Source organism: Propithecus coquereli, unplaced genomic scaffold (assembly GCF_000956105.1).
Source record: "Propithecus coquereli isolate 6110/MARCELLA unplaced genomic scaffold, Pcoq_1.0 Scaffold27, whole genome shotgun sequence".
NCBI classification, from domain to species: Eukaryota; Metazoa; Chordata; class Mammalia; order Primates; family Indriidae; genus Propithecus; species Propithecus coquereli.
Genome location: NW_012148285.1, coordinates 4,665,275 through 4,687,852, shown reverse-complemented (window position 1 = coordinate 4,687,852; position 22,578 = coordinate 4,665,275). Strand labels below are relative to the sequence as shown.

Sequence of the window (22,578 nt, the reverse complement as noted above, 5' to 3'; positions counted from 1 at the left end):
CCCCCACTCCTTCACCCTTGGCAGGCATCACTAATCAATCAAGCATTCTTTCTACTAGAACCCAGATGCCACAACCTCAGGCTCCTCATCAACAGGGCATTCTGTGCAGCCACAATCCATCGGCGTTGACACCAGAGATTCAGTCTGTTACCAACCACTGGTCGGCAAATTTAATTGTGCTTTCCAACTCTGTTTATGCCTTTACTCAGACTGCTAAGTACCTACAGGATACACAAAACCCTAGAGAGGTCATTGAGGACCTAGTATCTAGTTTAAGCTTTGTAGTTTTCTTTGCTATTTTCTTAACTGGTCCTAGCTGTGCCTTCTCCGATTTCACCAGAGATCTAAGAAACTGAGTCAAAGATTAAAAAGGAGTAGGAAAAAAGCAAATCTCAAGTGTAATAATAAGGCGGCTCACACTTATGGAAGGTATATCCTATGCCCCACCAGGATGGTAAGTACCCTAAGCATGTTAGTGCACTGAATCCCACTGTGACCCCAAAAACTATTCTCTCCTCCTTTCCATTTTACGTGAGAACTCGAGCAACGGAGAGGCTAAATAACCAGGAAGTGGCCAAGCTGGAATTCAAACCCCGGACTCTGAGAATCCCACGCTAAAGCTCTTAGCCACTCTGTTTTACCTGTGAGTCTTCAGACCGGCTTCCCCAAAGCCAACTTCAAGGCTGATGGGAGGGTGTATCCAACAAATGGCCCGATCTACCTCAATGGTATTTTACTGCACTCTGGATTCTATCTGTGCCCGTGACATCGCAGAGCATGCCACATCCCTCATCCTGTCCTCTGGGTTTCTGGGCCATCAGAGGCTGATTGAACTCGATAACACATCCATCTTGGAAGCTCTGCCAGTTTTTACCTGCTTCCGCCTCCCCCAGCCCACCACCACCACCCTCAAATTTTCCTAAAATAAATGAGAGAGGAAAGTATGACTAACACCTCCTTTCCAAAGCTTAGGAAAAGAGTTAACCTGCAGATAAAATATGAAAGGCAGGTGCAGAGACCCATCCTGGAGTAAGGAGCTCTTGTCTACAAAAATAACTCTCGGTCACGCTGGGAAGTGAAGCACAAACTGGAACCGCGGGTGTTTGATGATTCCGAGGACCAGACCCCTTGAGGGCCCCGAGATAATACCTGAGGATGACTGATTAAGAGGGAATTAAATGCACAGACACATCACAGAATGGCATTTAGCATTTGGTCCAGGTTATTTCTGTTCTGTTCAGGGCTTTGTTACAAAAATTCTCATCAGTAGAGCCACCATTTAGCCATGTGCCAGGCACTGGGTGTGTTGAGCATTAGGGGCATTTATTGATTTTTCCTGGGCAGCATCCTTGGAAGAGGTAGTGTTGCCTAGTGCTTAAGAGTCACACAAAGACTTCCTAGGTTTGACTCCCATCTCCACCTTTACTACCTGCGTGATCTCAGGCACATTTGCTAACCCTTCCTTCCCTCATTTTGTCATCTATAGTATGGGGATACATGTCACATGTATCTTAAAGGATCTTTATAAGGATTTGATCATAGAATGCATATAAAGTGCTAAAAACAGTCTTTGGCATTTAGTAAATTCTCAATGCTAGCTGGTTGCTATTATTATTAATTTTCCCTTCTGGAACAAAAAGCAGTCAAGGTTTCTTTGGGGGACCACTCCTCTCTCTACGTTTAGTCCATTTAAGTCATTCAGCTGGGAGCCATCCTGCTTCTGGTGTGGGTGAGGGACGCAGACCGGTAGAGTACTGTCCTCCCTGGCTAAGGGACCCCTGTTCAGCCAGTGAGCATCACAACCAGGAATTGTGCTGAGACTGTTGGGAAATAAGCTCCTTCTTTTTACAGGTAGAATCTAAGGCTATGGCTGGTGTCACCACCTTTCCCACCTGGTGAAATTTAAACACCAGGATCCAGCTGTATTGGAAGACAGCCCAGCTTTACCCAACAACTGTCATTTTTTTTTTTTTAAGCTGGTCCAACCTAGTTTTCTATTATGCAATTAAAAATGTCCCGACTAATACAACAAACAAGAACAGGACAGGGCATACAGGAGCTACCATCTTATAGACACTGTGGCTGTGGACAGAAAGCTAATGTGACTTTCCTAAGGTCTCCCGCCTAGTAAAGGACAGAAACAGAATTCGAACCCAGATTTATTTGATGCCAAAACTCCTTCCCACTACATTATATTGTCTTTTGAAATGAATAATGTAGAAATGAACAAAATTGCTGGGGATTTCTGGGCAGCAACCCCTCTCCACCATGTGGGTTCTCTCCAGAGCTGACTTTCATCCCCTCCCATCTGTGGTTTCTGAGTGCATAACTCCAGACACGGGGATTTATCATCTCAATTGTTGCCTGGTCCCTAAGTCTAAGCAACAATGATGTTGAATCTTACTGCCGATGGGCTATATGTGCAACGCTCTCTCTTGGTGCCCTGTTTCTCAGCAGACAGGAAGCATAAGACAAGATTTATTTATGATGTGCACACCAAGTCCCACCAAGGTCCTGTCTACAAATCCCGGCTGAGCAAAGGGGCTGAGACAAGTCTGTAAACACACACAGCTTTGCCGACGCTAGATAACTGTGTACCCTTGTTTGGCCAGAGACGGTGGTACCAGGAGTGAGTTGTAGCCCCAAACACAGCCCAAAAACAGGATTGTTAATGGCTGTGCACTAGTTTGGAATGGGAACCACACCCAATAGGAATGAGTGATGGTCACTAATCTGAAGATGAGTCAGTCTCAGGGAATTTGCACGAGAGGTAGAATGAGGCACAGACAGAAAAGCCAAGCAACACAGAGAAAGGCTTTGCTGGTATTAGGTTACCCTGCTCACTGCCTGGCCAGAGATGTTGGGGCCAGGAGTGAACTTACAGAAGTCCTAAAGGTAGTGAATAAGCAGAATCTATGAGCAAGGAGAATCCACTAGGCAACGGCACTGTCTTTGCACCTCCAATCATTACTCAGGATCATTTCACATTCCATGTAAGATAATCTTTATTCTATACTAAAGGACATAATCCTCTCCCTGCTCCTAGACAGCCTGCCTCTCGTCTACTTTCCCCACTGATTCCAGAGCCCCAGATACACCGGCCTCAGTTCAGTTCCTGAGTCATGCCGCGCTTCTGCCTCCAGACTCCCATCTCCGCACCTGCGCAGGATGGCCTCCACCTTCCCTCCTTCAGACCAAAACTCAAATACCCTTCCTCAGTGATGCTCTAATTTTCATTTCCACAGCTTTGGGGAATCTTGGAGCTGCTTCTCTTTTAATGTATACACAGAATCAGCCTTCAACAAAAAGACATTTGAAGCAGAAAGAAGATCCGATCCCAAGATGAATTTTGTGAGTCTCATCCAGATGGGTGCTCACGGCAGCCTTTGCCCTGGTCTGCCTCATGTGTCTCTCTCGGGTCTTTAACGAGGCACTTCTTCAGGAACACTTCCCCTTCTAGAAACAGGCCCTCCAAGTAGTGACTCTTCCCTTCTCCTTTGTTTCAAATGTCAGAAGCCCCAGGGACGAAGCCACTCCCATCTGCAGGGCAAGAGAGTGGCACTAATAGAGAACCAGCCCTGGTGATTGCCTTGTGCTCGTGTTCAATCTCACTGGCAACTACACCTCTGAAATCCAGGAGGTTAGGTCATTGCCAATGTTGATCAACTCCTTTATACCCCACGGCAGCAAACTGTGCTCAAATACTTCAGCTGAGCAGCCTCTGATAAGTTTCTGGAAGGAGCTGTCCAGGACCCACAGCCAGAGTCAGCAAGTCACAAGGATGTGGACTTAACTCTCTTGCAAACCTAAACCTCCCTCTCCATCTCCTGCATGGCTCTAGTTCAGACTCACCCTCTTGTCTGCACCCTACCCTGGTCCCCACCCCTCTGTGTCCACGCTTTCTCCCTTCCAGTTTCCCGCTGCAAACAAGTAGACTTTGACACTTTCAAAATGCCAACCAGAACCTCTCCCCTGATTACAAACCCACCATTAGAAAACAGTGTTTCCTAACCTTCAGATATTTGCAATCCATATGCACGATTTTTCTGTGTTCATCTGATTTTTCTTTAAATTGATTCCGTTTTTTTGTTGTTGTTAATAGATTTCTTAAAATCTACTTAAGATTTTTTTTAAGAAAGGAAACAGCTCATTGAAGTAAATGGAAAGATCAGTATCCTTTCTCATGTTTAGACAGTCATCCTAATTCAAAGTGAAACAATGGTGCTGTGTTATAGCTAGGTATTAGAATTGCCTGTCAAGGGCTCTGAGGCTCTTTGGTTTAAAAGGTAGATGAGCAAATGTTTGAGAGCTTCAGGCTTGTTACCAAAAACCACCACTAAAATATGTCTCTTAAATGTAATCTCAAGGTCTGACAAATAGTTAACAAGGGAATAACTTCCTCACTTCCTCACTATGTGATGTGATGCTATATCCATGAGTCAACTGAAGACACTTCATCTGTCACCCGAAATCTGAGTCCTACCCTTGGGCAATGCTGGCCTGCAGGAAAACGTGGTCCTCCTCATGCACATCTCTTTATTTACTCCCCGCTCACCAGCTTTACTGAGGTTTGACTGAAAAAACAAAAATGGCACATATGTAGGGTGTACAGCATGGTGTTTTCAGGTATTTGTACATCGTGGAATGATTACCACAGTCAAGCTAACGAACATATCCATCACCTCACACAGTTACTTTGTGTGTGTGTGTGTGTGTGTGTGGCGAGAACACTTGATATCTATCCTCTTACCAGATTTCAAGTATAAAATACATTAATTAACTATAGTCTTCATGCTGTCCATTGGTTCTCCAGAACTTAATCGTCTTATAGCTGAAACTATGTACCTTTCAATCAGTATCTCCCCTTTTCTCCACCCCCAGCCACCGGCAAACATCCTTCCACTCTCTGCTTCTGTGAGTTCTACTTTTTTAGATTCCACGTGCAAGTGAGATCTGCAGTCTCTGTCTCTCCATGCCTGGCTTATTTCACTCAGCATGATCTCCTCCAGGTTCACCCATGTTGTTGCAAATGGAAAAATTCCCTTCCTTTTGCAAGACTGAATAATATTCCATTTTAGAATTCCCTTGTGATTCAGCCATCCCACTTCCGGGTGTATATCAAAACACACAGCGTCACTGTCTCAGAGAGACATCTGCACTCTCATGTCTGTCCCATTGCACGTCATGACAGAGGGAACACCTGGCTGGCAACCAAGCCCTGTGATTTCTCAGCATCCTGGCTGACCTAACCTTGTTCCAGCCAAAGTCTTCACCGTCCCTGCACTCACCAACGTCATCCTCTGGCTCAGCTCTGGGCTCTGTGCCCTCTTCCTCTTCTCTGGTGACTTCCTCTTCGGCTGAGTTAGTCATACAAAATTTAAGCACCTTCGTGGTTCCATACAATTCTGACCCTATCCAGCAAGGACCTGCCTTCCATGGGGAGAGGAAAGAGACACAGAGCCCCAACTCATCAGCACAGCACAGCAGGAAATACCCTTCACGATCTGCTGCCTACTCGCTGTTCTACGCTCCCTTTGGCCACTCTGGGCTATGCACGACAGACCCGAATCTACCCTAAACACGCCATGTTCTTTTACACCTCCCTGTGTTTACCCATGTTGTTCCTTCTGCCACGAGGGCCTTGGAGAGACCTAACACCCCTGTCGTTATGGACATGAGAGCTCTCCTAATCCACTGAGACTCGGCCTGCAAGTCTCAAGTCGTGTAAGTCTCTCGAATCTTTTCTGCATTCCTGCTTTCCTTGGCTCGTACATGGAGTTTTAAAAATCAGTGGTTTTACTGTAAAAATCCAGATTTCTAGATTACCTTAGAAAAAGGCAACTCCGAACCTCTATTCCACACGGCCACATTTTGCTGAATAGCAGCTCCCAGAATGTGGGGCCAGGTCCTCCAGGTGCCTGCAGTCCACACTACTTTGCATTATCCTACGCTCCCTCCCTCCTCCCTGCACTAATGTCTGATCCCCACCTGGACTGGAGGACAAAGACTTTGCTATTTCCTGACCTATGCCAAGCTTCTCCTCCTCTGTGAAATATTTCCAAGGCCTACTGGAACCCACTTCTCTGTACTCCCGCAAGACTTTCTGGGGACTCATTTTAGAAAATGAATTTAATTATAAGTAACATGGAATGCCTGTAGGTATGGACAGCAACAAAAAATAAAAGTACCCACAGTTGATTGAGTTCTTAGTTTGTACAAATTGTAAAAAGAATTCATACCAGGCATTATATAAACTGCTTTGCTGTATCATCAATTCCTCAGATCAACATTTCATGTGGGTTTTATTATCCCCAATTTACAGGTAAGTAAATGGAGGCTGACAGAAGGTAAGGAAGCTTCGCAAGGTCACAGAGCTGCTAAGTGGGAGACTTGGGAATGAAACCCAGGACTTTATAGCTCTAAAGTCTATGCTTTTAACCACTACCTCTGGATACTCTTGGGTTTTAAGTATGGAATTTCTAATCCTTGCATACGTCCTGCTGAAACGGCCAAAGCAGAACTAGGTCTTTGGAGACTACAGCCAGAACTTTACCTCTGTTGCTACTGTCTCTCATCGTTACAACCAGAAGACATCCTGGCATCCTGTGCTCACCAGAGGGGCAGGATCAGCAAGACTATGAAGACTCTCCCCTGTGAGCAAACCAGGGCTGCAAGGTTGCCCCACAGTGAAAACTGGATCATTTACTTAGCAGTGATGAAGACACCAGCCCAGGCACAAACTCATCCATTGGAAAGTACAATTCGCATACACTACAAATATAATTCTTGCTTTTTGTGTAAGGCGGGGTAGCATTGGAAGAACGAATCCAGACTCTGGAGTAAGAATCTCTCAGTTCAAATCCTGGCCTCGTGACGCAACTTGAATGATCTTGGGCAAGTCACTAAACCTCTCTGAGCTTCCTTTTGTTTTGTTTTTTTTTTTTTTTACCTGTAAAATGGGGATGATGGTGGTGCCTGCCACACATAGCTGTTGTGAGAATTCAGAGGCACCGGGGATGAGAGTAAGAATTATAAAAAGACAAGTTCAGAACTCTCAGCATTAACCCCAGCATGATAGCATCTGTCTCCCAATCACAGCTTCAGTCCAAGCCAGTCTGAAAGTCACCGTAACTTTGAAAACCACTCCAACTTCTTCCATGCAATTTTACAGAAGGTCTGAAACTGTTTAGCCACACCAGGCCAGGCAATAAGTGAGAAGAGGAAGCCCTGTCTGTGTTTATAGCCTATGACAAATGGGCTCTCGTCTCCGCCTGACAGATTCTCCCCCTGACTGATCCATCAGCCTCTGCTCTCATCACCTGAAATGCAGTCTTCATAATAGTATTGAAATTCGGATGGATTTTACACCACAAATAAAAATGAATTTAAATGCCTCGGTTCCCCAGCAGAAACACGGGTGCTGTAAATGTCAAACGTGTGCGGTTTTGCGAGGCCACGCAGCGGCTCCGAGCGATGGGTTACCTCCCCTCCCCTTCGCTAAATCTGCATCGGCTCCATGCGTTCACCTGTGGGAGGAAACAATCGTGCCCTCGCTTTCCATTTCAGGGAGAAAGTCTCCAGCAGCCCCTTAAGGTCTCCCTATGACACCCTCTGAAAGATTTTAAGAAATGGCCAGGAACCCATCCACGCACAGGTAACCTCCATAGGGGCCCTGCTAATTGACAGGATCAGAAACAAAAGAGAAACATACAAAACAAAACAAAAACACATTCCAATGGACATTATGAGTCCTCCACGCACAGCCAGGCAAGGTTTTCCAAATGACAATAAGCTTTCTGTCAGCCTGATAGAAAACAGGCTTCTAGGATAAAGAAGAATAGAAAAACAGGAGAAGAAAAAAAAATTCTTTCCTCCTGTTAATAGTCTCAGATGGAGCCCAGACTGTGTGCGGGCCCAGAACGATCTTCTGGCTCTTCATCAGGAGGAGGGCTCTCTTCAGCTCTTGAAATTCGCCATGTATCTTCCGTCATTATAGCTGGTTTGGGATTCAAGGGGAAAATGACTCCTCTCAAGGTAAACGGTCCTACGAATGGCAGGGAATAGGAACGAGGCAGGCCACTGCAGAGGTTCTGTTGGACTCTATAGAAAACCTGAGGTTTTGTGTTTTCTAAAATTCTTCTATCAAGAAGATCATCGACGATGTACAAGGGTATAGATGGAAGCGCACAAATACACGCACATATGCAGAATATATGGAATGGACGTAGACAGGAAGGGTAGATGAAAGAAAAAAAAAAATGAAAGTTATCCTTGGGAAGCGTCTAGTTCTGCAGGGGCCCCGCGAAGCGCTCTGAGCTGCGGGAAACCGAGCTTCGCAGAGTGCACCGCCGTTCTCCTTCGGAGCACTCAGCAGTCGTAAAATCCGCACAGGCCAAGGGGCCGCTGCTTCAGAGACAGGTTTCCTGATTATTTTGGCACCTCTGCTGTCTCTTGTCACTTCAATTCCACTTTATCAAATTACCGATTTTGCCAGAAGCACTTGGATTAAATGGAGAGGGACACACACACACACACACACAGGAGCAAGTGTCACCACTTCAGTGGTGAAATTTCATAATTACCCATCAGCGCGGACCGGAGTACGTCCTCGGAAGTGGATGGCCACCACTCCTGCGCTGTATCACTGTATGTGGGGAGGGGGAGGTGGTGGAGGGGACTGGCGCTCTTTTGCTAGGGGCGGGGGGTTGCTGACCCTCTGGGCTGACTAGAGTTTGTTTCTTGACTTTTCCATTAAGAGAACGGATTCCAATACAGAGAGCACCTCCCAAAACCTCGCCTCCAACTTCTAACCACATTGAGAGACCCAGAGAAGCCACAGCCTACATATAAGATTCACTACATTACTAAGAATTTTTTTTTTAAAAGACAGACGGAAAAGTTTCCCCCTTTAATAGAGGGAATAAAAAAATCTTTGAGAGAAAGACAGTGACAATTTGCAGTAGGCATTATTCTTTTTTTTAATCGCTAAGAGTCATCACCAATTAATTGCAGACAAATGTTTGGTTATTTTTCTATCAGTCATGTGAGCTCAAGTTGAGAATGTAACTGGACAAACCTTCAGAAATGAGGCTTCATTTGAAGCATCTGACTCAACCCAACGATATATGAAAACGCATAGAAATGCACGTGTGTCTGTGTGTGTGTGTGTACATGTGTGTGTTCCCCTTTTTAGAGAAGAGTTGAAACCATGCACAGAGTGAGCATGATGATGTCTCTCCACCAGTGAGCATCCCAGAGCACCCACCTGGGCAATCACTATCATCACGACATATGCACCAAAGGCAGTTTGGGCGGGTGGAACAGAACCCACCCAGAACTTAACCTGGAAGCTCACTGACCTTGTTGGTAATGGAGCTGAGTTGTTCTAATAGCTTCAGTTCCCATGTTATCTTTCAGACACTACTGACAAATTAAAAAAAAAAAAAAGACATTAGACAGAAACATGCTTGTGAATTCCATAAATGTCCAAGGAAACAGAAATATCCTGAACTGTGGAAGCAGGTCTGGGAACATGCTGAGTACAGGGCAGGACAGAACATCGGTGAAATATTTTAGACACGTATTTCTCCTAAGCAGCAACTCCACTTGTCCAACTCTCAAAATGCGCACACGCACACACCAGCACGCAAACACGCAGTGAGTGCAAACGTGAACTGAAACGCCTTTGCCTGCAAACTGCAGCAACGCACAACTCTAAGCTGGGATCACGCAGCTTAAGTTTAAGCTATCGTATCATTATTCCTTCCGACGCAAGGAGATTAACACTCCCTAAAGTAATGCATGGCAAGTGCTTTTCATTTAAAACAAAATTTTGTTTTGAAAAATCCTCAACCACCTTATTAATTGGCAGACATACCTGGGCCACCTCAGATGAGAGCTGAAAACCTCTGTTTGAAATAATGACCCCGTTTGACAATAATGGTAGTGCTGAAAAGAGAAACATCTTTCAAAACTGTGGAATGATGTCAAAAGTAGCCGGGAGGTATGTACTCTCCATTCACTTGTTTGACCTCTTTGGATCCAAGGCATTAAGGGTAAAATTTGATCTGTGGGGATGTGCTTTGCCACAGAGACTTCTGTGAACTCTTGTCAATAAAGAGATGCTGTGAAAATGTTAAAGAACAATTGTTTAACAGCTGCTTTTCCTGAGGGGCTCCACACCAAGTGTAACAAGATAAACGGGGGGAGGCTGAACTCTAAATATGTAGGAATCGACCTTCGCCCCTTAATTTCAAATGCACATATGAATGCGTCAGGGCACATGGCTCTTTTTCGAGTCCAAGTGCATGAATCAGATATATAGGGACACCCCGGGGAAGCCCAATATTATATATTCTATAATATATGTAATACTACATACTGCGTAATATATGTAACATTTTATACTTTTATATATATAGTAACCAGCAACAATACTCAACTGAAATGTGACACAAGTTAAAGGATAAATGAGTTATTTTCCTGAAAAGAAGGGTACGACTGAACGAAACTCAGAACCCAATTTCTCACAACCTTAATTACACACTCTTCACCGAAGCCCTCAGAAATAACACAGATTGCAAGGGGGTGGGGATGGCAAACGTTTTTAAGTATGAGTGTCTTTAAGTATCTAATAGCCCATGAATCACCTGCAAACCATCACCCAGTGAGGCATGTCTCAAACACTGGAGTTGAAATCACGGAGTTCTTGTTTTGTTCAAAACCCAAATGATGAGAAAGATCGACTCACCTTTCTGTCTTCTATTTCCACGCAGGTATTGTAGTCTCCTTTGATATCCTGCGAGGAGGAGAAAAGAGAGAGAAAGGACAGGAGTCAGACTTACGGTCAGAGAACATTCAGTGATGTTGTTGAAATGCCCTTTAAAATAATAAAGGGCTCCCACTCCTAACAGTCCTTTCTCGAGTCATTGCTCTTTATGGTGCCTATGGAGGTATATGCCATGGTGTTTGCATTAGAGACATATGGATGTCATAAGTGAGCTTTATCACATGCAGATGTGGGGTGAAGGCGATAGCCGTGGGTCAGAGGCCACAACAGAGAGGAACTGATGGATAAAATAACCCACCCCAAGTATCTTCACTCATATCAGCAGAGACTGCCTTTAATTGGAATGTAATGTCTCTCCCATTCCAAATTTAGCATAGTCAGATCTATCTCGTGTCAATGAAAAACCACCACTACCTATTTTTCGTCCTTCCATCCACACATCCACCTACCCAGCTATCCATCCAATCCTTCATCCATCCTCCATCTGTCCATTCATCCACTCATCCACCAATCCATCCAATCATCCATTCATCTTCCATCCACCCATCTACCCACTCACCAATCCATCCAATCGTCCATTCATCCTCCATCCATCCATCCTCCATCCATCTACCCATGCACCCACCCATCCAATCATCTATCCATCCATCCATATTTCTTGCACACCTACTTTTTATGCATTTCTTTTCCTGTTATTCTAGAAGAGAAAGGTGAAAAAATCATGGTTCCTACCCTCAAGGAACTCACTAGTTAGATGGAATGACAGACACATTTCCAAAAGCAACTGTGACAGAAATTCACTCATTCAAATGAAACATCCTCGGCACCTACTGCCTGCCTGGCCCTGCCCAAGGCACAGAAGACTCAGTAATGCACGACACAGCTGGAGGCCCTGCCCTGGTGAGGGTCACATTCTGTTGGAAGAGACAGACGATAAAAACCGCACACAAGTAAATGGAATTCAGAAAAGTATAGGTACTATGAAGAAAAACAAAGCCTGGAGGAGGGGATGGGAAACTGAGAGCAAGGAATAAGATTTTACATGTAAAAAGAAGTGGCACCTGAGCAAAGGCTTGAAGGAAGTTAGGGGATGAGCCAAGTAGCCAACTGGGGAAGGGGACCCCAGGCAAGGGCAGGGAGGAGTGAGTGCAAAGCCCCAAATGGGAAATGCATCTCCAGCCACACAAGGGCGTGGAGGTCCCTGTGGCTGGGAAGCAGTGAGAGAGGAAAATAGGGACATGAAGAGGAGGATGTTCTCTTTTATTCTAAGAGAGGTGAGGAACCACTGAGTTGTGTTATTTTTGTAAAATACACACATTAACCATTTTGCCATTTCTAAGTGCACCGTTCAGTGGCATTAACTACATTTACATCATTGTGTAACCATCGCCACCATCCTTCTCCAGAACTTTTTCATCTTCCAAAACCGTCCTCATTTAACAATAATGCCCCATTCTCCGTCTTCCCAGCTCCAGGCAACCACAACCCCACTTTCTGTCAGTTCGGCTACTCTAGACACCCTGTTTTATCACTCTGCTAGGAATGCCATCACAAAATACCACAGAACTGGGGGCCCAAACAATGGAAATTTATTTTCTCCAAGTTCTGGAGGCTGGAAGTTCAAGTTCTGTCTGTGTTCCTGGTGAGGGCTCTCTTCCTGGCTTGTGGATGCCGCCTTCTCACTGTGCCTGCACAGAAAGAGACTGATCTGGTGTCTCTTCTTCTCCTAAGGACACCTGTCCTCCTGGATTAGGGTCCCACCCTTATGACCTCCATTAACCTTAATTACCTCCCCAAAGACCCAATCTCCAAATACAGTCACACTGGCGGTAAGGGCTTCAACACAGGAATTTTGGAGGGACACAATTTAGCCCACAACACTTGTGTAAGTGGAATCGTACAAGACATGTGCTCCTGTGCCTGGCTAATTCCACTTAGCATCACGTTTCAAGGTCCATCAATGTGGGAGCGTATGTCAGAGTTTCATTCCATCCTGAGGCTGAACAATACTCCATTGTGTGGATACATCACATTTTGTTCACCCACCCTTAAGTGTCCGTCCATGGACACTTGGGTTGTTTCCACTGCTGTGAGCATGGACATAACTGCTGAATCCTATGTTAATTCTACATTTAATTTCTTGAGGAATCCCCGTGCTGTTTTCCACAGCTGCTGCATGCACCCTTTTATATTCCCCCCAGGAATGCACAAGGGTTTGAATCTTTTCACATCCTCATTAGCACTTGTTGTTTTCACTCGAGGGATTTGAAAAGAGGACAGGCATGATCTGATTTGTGTTCTAACAGAATAGGCAGTCGAGAATTAAGGATGCGAGCGGGGAGACCAGTTTGGGGGCTACTGCAAGGTGTCTTGAAGGTCCGGATATGGGGTGGGAGGGAAAGATGGTAGCCAAGGACCACTCCAAGGCTTCTGGTCTGGGCATGCTGGCCATGGACACGGGGAAAGAATGGGTGTAGCAGGTGGTGTCAGGATCTGCAAACAACAGAAGCTCTGTTCGGGCTAAGTCTATAGAAATGTTTATTTTCTCATCAAGAAGTAGTGGGGTCTACTCTGTGGATAGATCATTAGGACAGGCATCACTGTAGTGATTTCTTAAGCAAACTCAGCAAATTCTAGGCCCATGTGGATTAAGAGTGGGACAAAAAGGCACAATATCATAAGGTGAAGATTCACATAGCAATTATTTCATTTTTATATTGGCAAATGGAATCGTAACAGTGAGCCATGGTTGAATATCTCTTTGGTGTCAGGAACTATGCCAGGTGTTTCCCACCCTGCCTCTAAATTCCCAACAACTGAACAAGGATGGTATTATTTAGGTTTACTTTTTCACTATATAAAAATCGAGATTAGCCATTAGGTCACCTCGGGTCACACAATGGTGGAGCTTAACTCTATGCCTAGAAATGGCTCCAAATACCAGACGCTTCCCATTCATTCCAGGTGATTTTATTGTAGTCATGGTGGTTGGTCAGTCTAGATAATTCAGGCCACATGTTTCACTCTTTTCCCTGGGAGGGAGGGTTATTCACAGCAAACATAGCTAGAGAAGCAGCTGAATGCACCCCCACCCACCACCGAATTCATATATTGTAGTTCTAACCCCCACTGTGGCTCCATTTGGAGATGGGGCCACTAAGGAAATAATTAAGATTAAATGAGGTCATAAGAGTAGGGCTTTGACTGGACAGAATCGATGTTCTTATGAGAAGAGATGCAAGACATCCCCCCTTCTCTTTCACTTTTCTCCCTCCCCCCAGCCCCCTGCAAGCACAAGGCCAGGGAAGTCCATGTGAGGACACAGAAGTCAATTGTCTAAATACCAGGAAGAGGCCTTCATCAGACCCTGACCACACTGACACCCCGATCTGGAACATCTAGCCACCAGAACCGTGAGAAAACAAATTTCTGTTGTTGGAGCCACTCCGTCTGCTATGCTCTTAAGGCAGCCCAAGCTAAGACAAGATTCCCAGATGACCTACAGGGCACAGTCCTAGGGCTTGGGGTCATGTTTACACGAGTGATCTTCTTTCTTTTCTCACCCGCTTTCCTAATTGAATGGCTGAGTCCTTTCATTGACTTCGGACCTAGACTCGGCAAAATACCCCTCACTCTTATGAAGAGCTCTCCCTCAGTCCATCTGCTCAGAAAAATACAGAGAAACTAGAGATTAACTCAGTATGGGAGTCACGAAAATCACAGATGATTTTTAAACCTAGAAAATGCCATTCAGAAACGAGGTGGAAAAAAGCCACTCCCCGTCTGCGTTCGCCTGTTCTGACAGGGTGAAATATGTATTTCCTTTCTCTACTCCAGTGAAAAGATGTTGGGTTTGTGGGGAAGAGTCCATATCTGATTGTGATTTACCCACACAGACGTGGTAGTTGTTAATCAACACACTAACGGCATCAATACACGAAAGGCAGATTTTTGTTTTTAATCTGCCACCAAGGACGCAAGCAAGTGGCAGAAAAAAGCCGTCTGGCGGAATCCAAGCTCTTGCCATTTCCCTGAGATTATTCAATTTATTCTTGTCAAGATTAATTGACTAAACCATGCTGGATTTTTTATTTAGATGATACTGTTGATTTGTCATCCGCTGCAGATCTACGCAGGAGGCGCCCCAGGGGACCGCACTCGCTTCTGAACAATGTTGAACTCAAATTGGAAAAATGTCACTTTGGCGGGAACAAATTATTGTTCGGCTCGTTCTGCCTAGAGCTGGTATCTCTGGATGGGTTCCGACCTGACCTTTTCTGAACCAGAGTCGGCGAGTAAGTACGTCAGCCCCACTCAATGACTGCACTGGGGAAACAGCTCGACCACTTAGTGCTAAGTATGAATTTGGAGCTATGTCCGCATCACCAGGCAGTTTCCCTACAGAAGCCAGCCGTGCTACTTTTGGTAGGCTGATTGCTGGCGGGAAATGGGATTGTGCACAGGGGAGTCACACTGCTTGGGTTTTTACTGCTGGACTCTACCACACCACTGGTGAGACCCTGCACAAGGAGGCTGACTTTGATTAGCCTCAGTTTCCCCATGTCTAAGACAAGGATGATGATAATAGCTGCCTCATTTTTTGTTAGGCACATCCAATATATCCGGTGGTCTCAGCACATGGCCAATCATCAATAAATGTTAGCTATCACCGATGACATCCTCCAAAAGTCTTTGGGAGACCTGGTTCTGAGTGAAGTACTGAGAACTTAAAAACAGTTCTATTTTTAAAGTTTCCTCTTCCCAGGCCTCTGAGTTCTTCCGGCTTTTAGACATCAAAGCACTCGCGTATCTGTTCTTTTCAGAAGCGGTCCTCCCTCCCAAGAGAGATTTCTTTTCTTCTGCACTTTGTGTGGTGGTTGTTTTTGATGATTTTTGTAGGTCAGGGTTATTTGCGTCCACAAGGCACCATCCTGCCAGATCCCGTATCAGCATCCTTCACGGCTCGGAACCGCCGGGCAGTTGCAGGTCCCCGTGAACAGGTGGAGAGAAACGTCTGCCGGCGGGATTCCAGAGGCCCCGGAGGATTCGGAAGTGGGGGCCAGCATTGGGTTGAATAGTTGCCTCCCCCAAAAGAGATGCTCACGCCCTAACCTCTAGTACATGGGAGCGTGACCCTGTTTGGAAATAGGGTCTTTACGGATGTTGTTAAGGATGTTAAGATCAGAAAATCCTGTTGTATCTGGGTGGGCCCTAAATCCAGCTACAAGTATTCTTTTAAGAGGTAGAAGAGAGGAGAAGCCCTGTGAAGGCAGGCAGAGATTAAAGTGATGCCATGACAAGCCAAGGACCACCAGCTACCAGAAGGTGGAAGAGGCAAGAGCCCCCGGTGGGAGTGCGTCCCTGCTGCCTCCTTGATTTTAAACATCGAGTCTCCAGGCTTGTGAGAGAACAGATTCCTGTTGTTTTAAGCCACCCAGTTGGTGGCAATTTGTTGCAGCAGGCACAGAAAACTAATACAGAGGCTCAGGGAACTTCCTATGCTGAGGGTCTCTTGCCTGACGCTTATCACTGAAACCAGATAGGTGTGGTCCACTGACCACCCCCAGGCAGTCTAAGCTCTAGGAGAAAAGAAAAATCCCTTTACCAGAAATCTCAGGGCAATCACAGGCTGTTACCGTCATGGGCTCAGGTATTCTCACAAGACAGCCCCTGGAACCTCTAAATTGATGAAGGACATCATCAATTCTGGAAGAACAATGGAAAGAGAAGACCAAGGGTGCTTATAGTTGACATATGAGTTAAGTAAGTATCATATATCCTGGGTGCAGCATTCTTCTCCTGGACTCAGATACTCACAAAGTCCCAGGAAGCTTTTCAAGGGAAATACCTGAGAGCCTAAGTCATCTCTCGGGAGCGTGGAGGGGACACAGCCAAAGGTTCATCTGTCAAGCCCCAATCAGCTTATGATCAAATGCCTTACTACTGGGGAAGGAATCCAAGTGTTTTGCTCTTCCTTTATAAACAGATAATAAATGCTACGGCAGGACAGTTTATAACAGTAAGAAAAACTGCATGTCGACATCACACTCCCAAAACAACTCACAGTGCATTTTAAATCCTGAGTCAATGTTACAAATAGGCACATCCATTTCCTAGTGTTCTGAAAATAACAGTTGCTTCTCATTTTAAAACAAGTCAAGGAATATGAATTTAGATGCTAGGACTTATGGGTGATTTTCTGCAGCCTGAATTATTAATTTGGGGGACCTTAATAAAGACTCAAACTTTGAGAGTAAGCATACGCCATAGGGACCATTTGGCTCAATGCTTCCATTTTGCAGATTAGAAAAGTGAGTTTCGAAGAGTGTAGAGAACTGGCTTCACACCACTCTGACAGCAAATGGCATAAGGGGGATTGAAATCCATCTGGCCTGTGTATTCTATGTTTCCCCTACACTATACATCGTGCTTGCATTTGAATATTCAAATAATGTCCTAAAGGTAATTGCCTTATTAAGGGTAACGATTGTGTTCCAGCTTTCGAAAAAAATTGAGTATGTTGTCTTGTAACCATAGTTGGTACAAATTCAAAATCATGCTTGCCTTTCAGGTGAATTTTTCAGAGTCTGTGTTCACTCAACTCAAAAAAAAATAAGATTCAAATAAGGTCACTCGGATATGTGAAAAATAGTATATAATGTTTGCACTGATACGTTTTATCCATTTCATGACATGTTTCTTTCCCTTCACAGATTTGCTAGGTGCCTGCAATATCACAAATGGCCAGGAGATGGAAGCAAATAACCACACACACAAAAAAATCAACACCAAGCACTATGCAAGAGGATCTAAGTCCTCAGGTCTGTAAACTTCTCGAAATATCACAATCTCTCTGCTTCCTCAAAAGATAAGTCTCAAATGACTGTATGTTGTAATTACTAAGCCCTAATTACTTACCAGGAATGTGATCATTTTATTTATTAGACATTTTATTAGTATGTCTTTAACAAGGTTCAATATGGCAGAGATCCCTGTTCCAAGGCACAGAATATTCTGAAAACGCCAGGGATTCAATCTAAATATGAAGACGACTGAGAATGTAGGAGCTACCTCACCTGAAACCAAACAGCAAACAACTCATGTAAACTAACTAAAATCTCCACGCCAATCAGTTCAACCAAGAGAGTAAAGTTTACCTGAGTTGTTGCAATGCAAAGCTGCTGACTTTAAAAACATTTGGAGGATTTTTAGGGAGCTTGGGAGATATTTTCTTTGAGAGGAAATATTTTCTTAGGCAGGAAAAAAACATCTGTAAAGCCAGAAAGACCACAAAACAATCCCCAAACCAAGCTTCTGTGCACAGAAAGATCTTGATTCCTTTCTTTGAGGATTGTGTCCCTCCCTTCTGTGAATCATTTTCTTCTCTTCATTGTATATATATATATATATTTTTTTTTTTTTGTAGTCTGGTTATCAGCAGACAAGAAGCTTCAGTATCTCAAACATCCAGCCGTGCAGACAAGGGAGCTGGTGGGAAACAGGCCAGGTAACTCCAGGGTTGCCGCCTCAGCACAATTAAATTTGTTACAGAGGGAGGCAGCCTCTCTCAGGTAGGAGGTATGTGTCACCAGGTGAGCTCAAACCAGGGGTCTGTTTGCAAATAAGAGCTATGCATTGGCATCACAGCAGGAGTTTAATGAGAGCGCTTTTAATTAACTGTAAAAGTAATTACCCATATTAGATGTAAATCGCACTTGTTTTTACATGAGGTGAATAATTTTAGCTCAGCTTTTAAGAATAATACTTCTTGAGGAGCTGTCAGCTGCAAACCCTCAACAAGTTGGTGTGCTGTTTTCTCAGCAATGCCAAGGAGAAATCCACCAGCCTGGGAAGCCTGGGTTTGTCACCTGCCTTCTGTCAGCTAAAAGGCTTTTCCTTTCATTCATGTATGGTCTCAGCCTCTAAAATGTGCCCTGTCCACAGCTGCACCCTCAGAGAAACAGCCCCCTGACAGCATCCAAATTGAGTAGCTTTTTTTTTTTTTTCTTTTTCCTTTTGGCTGTTAGCCTCTCAGATGACCCCCAGCACATCCACAGATGGGCTTTTGTGAATAATTAAGGAACAGCAGACACATGAATAGGAAGGAAAGGGAAGATGGTGGAAGAAGCCCCACAGGGGTCAGTGGCGTGTGCCTTGGATGAGCTAAAGAGGATGTGGTCCAAAGAAGGAAACAGGCTGGCAAGGAACAAGCCGGTGCAAGAGCAACAAGGCCACGCTCGCTTGCAAAGGCTCAGGGCATAACTTCTGATTAGGGTAAATGTTTGCATCACCAGCACTGAAACAAAACGGCAGCACTCCCAGGGATTTATAAATACCAGGAGAAAATGACAGGGGTCAGTGTTGGCAGGCAGTGAAGGTGAAGTCCTTGGTGAGAGCTGTGTTAAGATGTTATCCTCTGGGCCCTCGAAATTCCTCTGCCTTCGACAGGAGCATGAACAGGGCCCCCCCGAACCGCTGACGTGAACCACAGTGAAGCATCAACAGCCAGGATGCAGTTTGCAAATACGAAATCACTGGCTAATTATTTGTACTTCGGTAGGCACCTTCATTAAAGGTTTTGAGGGTGCAATTATCAAATTGAGGTTTAGTGCACTCCAGTTAAGCAACCGAACGGAAGATCAGGAAAGCAGAGGACACAGAAAGGGTGAGATCACACCCACCACGTCAGCCAGAAACTCAGCAGTTAATCGGGTCCCTTCGGAAAAGAAACCAGTCCTCTGTTTGAATAGTTTGGCTACCATTGCCATCGTTTTCACGTGCATAGCCTCCTGTGGGTTTCTGTTGCTGCTGTGTTGTTGATGTTGCCTGTTTGTGGTCTCTGCCTTAGAACAACCCCAAGAGGGAGCTGGAGCAGGAAATGTACTGGTTTGATGCGGTGCCCGGAGGCCTTGCCCTGGTTCAAGGCCAAGTGAAACACGAGCCAGAAGTGGAACTTGTATCTCCCACGTGGAGGTTTTTATTTTTATTTTTTATCCCTTTCCAGAGGGCCACACACGTTTGCCCAGTGTCTTCTATATCTGATATACCCTAAATATAGCTGCTTCCCATATTGTCTATATAAAAAGACTTAAATAAAGAAAAAAAATATATAGCATGGTTCTTCATCAGTGTATCAACCTAGTGAGGAAATCAGGCTTAATGCATGTTTGGAAATAATAAGCTCAAATAATTTACTATGATATTTGAAGGGAAATTCAACGAGAAGCTGCATTTTGATTTCATTTCCAGGTGTGGATCAAAACACACAGGAGAGAAACTTCAGGAACTAGTCTATTGTGTTTCAAACCCTGACTCTATCTCCTAACGGTGACAGGGCTTTTCAAGGCAACTTATCTCTTCCTCAGTTTCTATATTTCAGAAAATGGGGTTCACAGTCTTGGTATCATCAGGAAGGTGTTAGTGTTAAGTGAGATGAAGTACATAGAGTGGTGTCACACAGGTGGGGGTCGAATATTTATTATAATTGCAATTTTTAAAGTTTATTATATATTATTGTGTACATTATATAACTTTATCATAATTATCATTCTTCCTTCTCCATAGGAGACGTTTCTAAAAACTGCCTTAATTCTTCCAGGTCATTGCTATTTCGGTCAATTAAATGGACCCCTGGTGGCGACAAAAGATGCACTTTCTTAAGAGAATGAGTCTCCTGAGAATTGGTGCTGATAGACAGTCCATCTCAACACCCACCAAACCACCCTTGTAAGGATCCTCACACTACAAGGACTCAACAAAACCATTTAATTGAATATTTCATTTCCTCCTAGGAATCAGATATTCCAGAAAGACATCCAACGGTCAGAGCAAGATCTATGCCAATTAAAGAAGGTGCAGCGCAGCTGAAGGTCAACAGAGCTAGTGCAAATGATTTGGGGGGGAAGAAACATTAGCATTCTTATGCTTCCTGTTGAGCATACAGAGACGAGCTGCCAGCGTCCCGAGAAATGGCTGCTGCCCTGAGACAATGACGGAGCTTTCTGGGTTGCCACAACTCTCCTTGGGAAGTGCTATTTGCACTATTTACTTGGACTCTTGCCACCTTGTCAACCACAGTTTCTTGAGAACCAACATTTTCTGTCCTGCGACCTTGACTCGGCATTTTGCTTTCTGGTAGAAAATGGATAGTAGCCCTTTCCCCAGGATTAAGTAACTCATTCTTTATTCCGGGAATGCAAACGTTATCGTGTGCAGCCTTAAGTAATTGACAAGACCAAATGGTGGCCCACCTCTGCTCCAACTGAACCAGCATGGAATTGGAACAGAGTTGTCTCTTTTTATCTCTCTCTCTCAACTTTCTATACTCTGGAATGGGTGTTAATAAGAAAACACTAAATGCAGAATATTTGGCACTGAAGGGCTAAGCATTATATAAGCTAGTGTAGTAAAAAAGTGACTCAACCGGTGTGCATACCTTAATTCAAAGAACATATAACCATTTTTTAGGTCTTGTTTCCACTGAAATATTTCTAAATTTGACAACACTAAGAGCTAATAGGCCAGAAATAAATGTTTATTTTTTATTATAATAAACATGTAAATCTAAATGCATGGCTCCTGAACTTCTGACCTCTGAGGGTGAGTAAAAAAACAACCAGAAAATAACTATTTAAGCTTTTTCAGAAAATTGAAATAAAGAGGAAAAACAATGAATGTGTATGTTCTTTTCTATGCCATGTGATTTATTAGTAACTCATTCTGCAAAACACTCATTTCGGTTCTTATGTGAGCATAAGAAAACTGTACCTTAAAATAGTTGAGGATAATTACATTTCTCTGCTTTTTCACTCTCTTTCCCAAATGCCAAGTTCACTTACAGAATGTGTCATTTGGTTTTTATATGCAAAAGGAGAATTAACAATATCCCCATTAAAGTTTTGATTATTTTCTCTTTTGCACTGGCAGGCCGAAACAATTCACAGGACATAGATACTGTGTTGGGAGAGGGTGGCAGAAAATCAGGCTACCCCTGAAGATGTCTTAAATACCTCAAGCATAACGCTCTCCTGGGGAGGAGGTAAGAAATTAAATGTCGACTATCGTAAGGCATGAAGGCTGATCTAAACACGGACTTCTGTCATTTTAAACATTCTACGTGAGATCCCTACGAAACGTATTTTACTGTCTCCACTTTCCTAGACAGGGATAGTCAGTTTCAGTATTACAACCCAGCACAGTAAGGACCTCCAAGATGCTGACAACCTTAGACTGTCTTGCCCTCCTGCTAAATAAGCCCAGGTTGTTGTGCTCTTGAAGATTTAGATGCATTTCAACATTCTAGTGCCTGCCTTCGTGGTCGGCTATACTTTCTGCTGTCATTTGATACAATTTTGTTCCCTATTCACAGCTGGTTATCTGGGGAGTGCTATCCAGTACTCGGGGACTGCTTGGATTTCTTGAAATTACAGAGTCTTGCCCTCCCTCATCCCACCTACCTTCTCAGATGCTCATTCTGCTACGTCCCTCCCCAGACTCTATGCCCCACCTGAATCTTTTTGCCCAGGCGCCCTTATTATGTTCCAGGAACTTGGCTCACAATGTCTCCTCATCCTGAGTCACCTTTCTCTGCTCACCCAATTATCTGCTAATCAAAGCTCTTCTCACCTCCTCCTCTGCTCCACCCAGCAGAGGCGACTGCTCCTTCTGGCACCCTGTCCTTTGTCCTGCATGTCTGCTGTAGGGCTAATTTCATTTGTAATTGTATTTACAGGGCGTTTGGTACAATACCTGACTTTGCCATGAGGTTATCAGCTCCTCAAAGGCAAGGG

At 44.4% G+C, this 22,578-nt stretch overlaps 1 protein-coding gene across 4 annotated transcripts in view; it reads right to left on the bottom strand.

Moving 5' to 3' along the window:
- The window catches only part of RBFOX1 (RNA binding protein, fox-1 homolog (C. elegans) 1), a 1,551,452-nt gene that overhangs the window by 973,397 nt on the left and 555,477 nt on the right, over positions 1-22,578 (bottom strand). For all 4 annotated transcript variants that reach the window (XM_012647564.1, XM_012647568.1, XM_012647562.1 and 1 more), the window contains one exon: positions 10,751-10,798. Coding sequence is in view for 2 of the 4 variants with exons in the window: in XM_012647562.1 (XP_012503016.1) it covers positions 10,751-10,798 (48 nt within the window). In the remaining 2 variants the exon portion in view is untranslated. The remainder of the gene's footprint in view (positions 1-10,750; positions 10,799-22,578) is intronic.